We start from the raw sequence: 5,634 nt of genomic DNA, 5'->3' as shown, positions 1-5,634 counted from the left end.
AAGCCCGGTACATGAAATGATAAAGTTAATTAATTTTTAGATTAACTAAAAAAGTAAGTTGAATTAGTTGCCGGTTTTTTTATCATTAAAATTCCTCTTATTGCTTTTATCATTGAAATTCCTCTTATTGCTTTCTTCATTGAAATTCCTCTTATAGCTTTTATCCTTGAAATTTCTCTTGTTACCTTCATCATTGAAAAATTGCTCTTATTGCTCTATCATTGAAATTGCTCTTATTGCTTTCTTCATTGAAATTCCTCTTATTGCTTTTATCATTGAAATTTCTCTTGTTACCTTCATCATTGAAAAATTGCTCTTATTGCTTTCATCATTAAAATTCCTCTTATTGCTTTCTTCATTGAAATTCCTCTTATTGCTTTTATCATTGAAATTTCTCTTGTTACCTTCATTATTAAAAAATTGCTCTTATTGCTTTTATCATTGAATTTCCTCTTATTGCTTCGTTAATAATATTATAAATGATAGCAGATGTTTAAACATCTATTAGTACATCACCATAATTAAATCCAAATGATATGCTAACTTTTATTGATGCTTAAAATTAAGTAAATTACAAATTAAATATATTATTATAAACAGGCAAATACATGTATCTGGTTCCCTTCACATACAAATACATGTATCTGGTTCCCTAAACATACAAATACATGTAGCTGGTTCCCTAAACAGACAAATACATGTATCTGGTTCCCTAAACATACAAATACATGTATCTGGTTCCCTAAACATACAAATTCATGTATCTGGTTCCCTAAACATACAAGTACATGTATCTGGTTCCCTAAACATACAAATACATGTAGCTGGTTTCCTAAACAGACAAATACATGTATCTGGTTCCCTGAACAGACAAATACATGTATCTGGTTCCCTAAAAATACAAATACATGTATCTGGTTCCCTAAACATACAAATACATGTATCTGGTTCCCTAAACATACAAATATATGTATCTGGTTCCCTAAACATAGAAATACATGTATCTAGTTCCCTAAACATACAAATACATGTATCTGGTTCCCTAAACATACAAATTCATGTATCTGGTTCCCTAAACAGACAAAATATTCAAAAATCTGTTTTATTACTTTTTTATGAAAATATTAAATAATAACTTACTTGCAATATCCATGTTTCTTACTACATCCATCACTGCAAACTGGCTCATCACAAAGATGTCCTGTCCAGAACTTGTCATCACAGTTACATTCTCCAGGGTTCGCACAAGTACCATGTTTACATCCTATGTACACAAATACCATAAAGGACAATTCAGGATTTTAGAAAACCAGTTTTTTACCTTCTTTAGTCATACACTCAGTACAATTAGGTCCTTGTACACCACTACCATGCTTGCATAAACATGTATCAGGAGTCTAAATTTTAAAAACACATTTTTACATTTTATTTATTTTGAAACATTAACATTATCGTTAACATCATCACTATAAAGAATTAAAATAAGTTTATACTTTTAATAAAATAATAAATAAAAACTTACATCACAGAATCCAAAATCTGGATCACAACCCTCACTGCATTTGGGAATGTTGCAATCTCGGCCCTAAAAGATATAAATATTGATAAAAAAGATTGTGAAAAATATAAAATATTATTCTTACCTCCCAACCACCCTCACAGTTACATTCAAAAGCTGTATTACATGATCCATGAATACAACCTAGAAATCATTTTGTGAAATTTACAGTTACAGAGACGAGCATTGTTTTTAAGTTGTTTTTAAAATAGAAAAAAGGTCTTTATTGTATTTATCTGTATACCTGGATGCTTGATGCAAGATTGACAAGTGCCCCCCTGGTATCCCATATCACATCTACATACAACAATTGTATTATTGATGATATATCTGGGAATTAGAATAGCTTGGTTCAGATAGGATTTACCTACAAATATCTGGGGCAACACATTTTCCATTATTACTGCATCCATTTATACAAACAGGTTCATCACAGTTATCTCCAGTCCATCCATCTAGATATTATAATAATTATTATTGTTATCATTCATTCTTATCATTGGTATCATCATTATCATTATTTATGTCATTAACATCATTAGTACCATTGCTATCATTGCTAACATTCATTATTATTATCATAACTATTATCAAATGTATCATTATGATCTTTAACTTCATTATCGTCATCATCTTTATTATCATCATTATTATTATAATCATCATTTTTACCATCATCATTAATATCATCATCTTTATTATCATCATTATATATATATATATGTATATATATATGAAAGATACTTACTAACACATGTGAATACACCATCATCTGTACAGAAGTATCTATCAGTATGTTCCAGGTAATAGGGCTGGCATCTTACATCAGAGTAAATCCAGGCCATTATAGGATTAACATATGGATTATATTCTTCCGAACTAAAATACAATATTAAGTATTGATTGAGGTAAATCCAGGCAATTATAGGATTAACATACGGATTATATTCATCTTAACTAAAATATAATATTAAGTATTGATTGAGGTGTATTCAGGCCATTATAGAATTAACATATGGATTATATTCATCTTAAATAAAATATAATTTTAAGTATTGAAGTGTATCCAGGTCATTATAGGATTAGCATACGGATTATATTCATCTTAACTAAAATATGATATTAAGTATTGATTGAGGTAAATCCAGGCAATTATAGTATTAACATATTGATTATATTCTTCTTAACTAAAATATAATATTAAGTATTGATTGAGGTAAATCCAGGCAATTATAGGATTAACATACAGATTATATTCTGCTTAACTAAAATATAATATTAAGTATTGATTGAGGTGTATCCAGGCAATTATAGAATTAACATACGGATTATATTCTTCCTAACTAAAATATAATATTAAGTATTGATTGAGGTGTATCCACTGATCCAGGCCATTATAGAATTAACATATGGATTATATTCATCTTAACTAAATTGTAATATTAAGTATTGAGGTGTATCCAGGTCATTATAGGATTAACATACGGATTATATTCATCTTAACTAAAATATAATATTAAGTATTAATTAAGGTGTATCCAGGCAATTATAGGATTAACATATGGATTATATTCTTCTTAACTAAAATATAATATTAAGTATTAATTAAGGTGTATTCAGGCAATTATAGGCCATCCAACTAAACTCTGAAGAAATTAATTCATTAAAATTTATTTTACCTAAATCTAAAGGCGAAACATACTCCAACTTGTACCAAGGCAAATAGAATGGAAAACATCTTAAAGTATTTTAGAATTATTTTAAGTAAGGCTTTAATTGCATGTTTAATGTTTTAATAGCTTAAAACCAAGTGAAATTTTAAAGTAGAAAGATCAAACGATTTTTTGACTTTTAATTTAATTCCTTTTTTAAAGTTTACATTGTCAGTTTAGACCAAGCTCAGCCCAAATTATGTTACATGTATTAACGTTTAGTGATAGATTTACTCTATACTAAAGCAGCGTTGACTTACATAGACAAATTTTTAACTTTTTCTAAGTTTTTGATGTTTTATTTTTGCGAGAACTGTTGAAAGATGAATTACAAAATAATTAAAAAATCCCCTCATACTCTAATTGTTTTAATCCCTGATGGTGATATTTTTTGTTTTTAAAGTTATTATGTCTTTGTCACAAACTCGGATTTTCTAATCCCCATATCTTTGCAGCCCAATGTCCTTAGATATTTCAAACTATTTATTCTGTTAAATAAAATAATCTAAGTTTAAATTATCTAAGGTTTACACCATCAGGTTGCCAAAAACATAGGGATTAGAAAATTAAAATTTTTGAAAAGACTCAATTCCTTTAGACTATTTGAATTAACTGAATTTACAATTTAGATTTGTAAGGTCTGAATATAATTGCAAAAATATAAGGATTTATATAATTAAAGGAGTTGAGTTTTTGCCACAAAATCTGATTTTCTAATCTCTATATCTTTGTAACCCAATGTCGTAGACCTTAGATATTTCAAACTATTAATAATCAAAGATAAAATAAGCTAAGTTTGAAATATCAAAGGTTTGCACCATCAGGTTGCAAAGAAATTGGGATCAGAAGATTTGAGTTTGTGGCAAAAACTCAATTCCTTTGTGCCTAGTATTCAGCTCCTTTAGAAAAAGTAAAATCTTTGCAATAAACGATGATAAAATTATGGATATTTTGAAAGTTAAAAAAAATATGAATTGAAAGGTGAAAGCTAAAGATTTTATAAGTAAGTTTAATACTACAGTGCTCACCTTGTATATCCACAGAGCTGTAACTCTGATATGATTTTAACTTGAAATAGAGTTTACCAAAACACATAATTGTTTTTGTATTTTAGGTTTCAGGGTTCAGAAATTATGGATTATTACACGTACTTGTTTTCGCTGTTAAAAATAATTTTTTTCTCAAAAGAATAGTAGTTTTTCAACAATTTACACATTTACAAATACTTTACGATTGCTTATATATTTTTAAATGTTTGCCATGGTTCACAAATAGCAGAGTTAAACCACGTAGTTGTTTATGCAAACTCCTTAAAAATAAAATTGTTTTTTCTTCATTGAGGGTTTAGATTTAGACATTTTAAAATACTACACAGACCTTTTTTGTGTCTCCTCCCCCCCCCTAAACAAAAAAAATAACCTTTTTAAATATCATTTTCAAAAATAAAAGATTTCATGATAATTCAATACTGAATCTGCAGAATCTAGAAAAAATAACCTTGTTTACGTTTACATGTTGTTCTCTCTGTATTATGCAGTAAAACTTTGATTTTCTATGCATAAGATAAAGAGATCACAACTTAACCCCCCCCCCCCTTAGTAATACTAAACAACAAGGTGCCTCTCCTTACAAATTAATATTTCTAATTTTTTAATTTTCCCTTTTATAAAAAAGAATTAAAGTTAAAAGATTTCAAGGAAAAATTCCATTTACAAATGGAACGAATCACACCAAGTTTTTAAATAAAAACAAAGAGAAAAAATCCTTATATTAGATAAAACGAACGAATAGTATCGCTAAGTTATTGAAAACATGCAAACGGAAAAAACGGAAAAATGTATTATGATAAAAACAAACAGAAAGAATCTCTCAGCTATTAGATAAAACAAACACAAAGAATCGCTAAGCTAATAGATAAAACGAACAGAAAGAATCGCTAAGCTACTAGATAAAACGAACAGAAAGAATCACTAAGCTATCAGATAAAACGAACAGAAAGAATCACTAAGCTATTAGATAAAACGAACAGAAAGAATCACTAAGCTATTAGATCAAACGAACAGAAAGAATCGATAAACTATTAGATAAACGAACAGAAAGAATCGCTAAGCTATAAGATAAAACGAACAGAAAAAATCGCTAAGCTATTAGATAAAACGAACAGAAAGAATCACGTAGCTATCAGATAAAACAAACAGAAAGAATCGCCAAGCTATTAGATAAAATGAACAGAAAGAATCGCTAAGCTATTAGATAAAACAAACAGAAAGAATCGCCAAGCTATTAGATAAAATGAACAGAAAGAATCGCTAAGCTATTAGATAAAATGAACAGAAATAATCGCTAAGCTATTAGATAAAACGA

The 5,634-nt window shown here is 28.1% G+C and overlaps 1 protein-coding gene across 2 annotated transcripts; it reads right to left on the bottom strand.

The window, feature by feature from the left end:
- Nucleotides 1-598: 598 nt before the first annotated feature.
- On the bottom strand, nucleotides 599-4,352 carry LOC111701427 (delta-like protein 4). 2 transcript variants are annotated; one of them, XM_023472709.1, is made up of 10 exons: nucleotides 4,299-4,352; nucleotides 3,238-3,296; nucleotides 2,307-2,437; nucleotides 1,926-2,013; nucleotides 1,803-1,855; nucleotides 1,644-1,702; nucleotides 1,523-1,585; nucleotides 1,322-1,397; nucleotides 1,141-1,264; nucleotides 599-682 (listed from the first exon to the last, which is right to left on the bottom strand). In XM_023472709.1, exons 2-10 carry the CDS (start codon nucleotides 3,294-3,296, stop codon nucleotides 625-627), a joined length of 711 nt encoding a protein of 236 aa, XP_023328477.1. In that variant the 5' UTR covers nucleotides 4,299-4,352; the 3' UTR covers nucleotides 599-624. The 2 variants fall into 2 exon arrangements, with proteins under 2 accessions (XP_023328477.1, XP_023328478.1); XM_023472710.1 differs by lacking the exon at nucleotides 599-682 and adding an exon at nucleotides 996-1,072 and having other exon boundaries at nucleotides 4,299-4,351.
- Between the last annotated feature and the right edge of the window lie 1,282 nt (nucleotides 4,353-5,634).

Source organism: Eurytemora carolleeae, unplaced genomic scaffold (assembly GCF_000591075.1).
Source record: "Eurytemora carolleeae unplaced genomic scaffold, Eaff_2.0 scaffold457, whole genome shotgun sequence".
Taxonomy (NCBI): domain Eukaryota; kingdom Metazoa; phylum Arthropoda; class Copepoda; order Calanoida; family Temoridae; genus Eurytemora; species Eurytemora carolleeae.
Note: the sequence above shows the minus strand (reverse complement) of the source record. Positions and strands in the feature narration are given on the sequence as shown.

Excerpts from the sequence above, each read along its gene's own strand:
- LOC111701427 (XM_023472709.1), bottom strand. The coding sequence starts at position 3,296 with ATGTTTTCCATTCTATTTGCCTTGGTACAAGTTGGAGTATGTTTCGCC. Across the intron at positions 1,398-1,522 it reads CAGATTTTGGATTCTGTGAT|ACTCCTGATACATGTTTATG; the intron begins GTAAGTTTTTAT and ends TTTAAAATTTAG. Across the intron at positions 683-1,140 it reads AAGAAACATGGATATTGCAA|GGAACCAGCTACATGTATTT; the intron begins GTAAGTTATTAT and ends TTGTCTGTTTAG.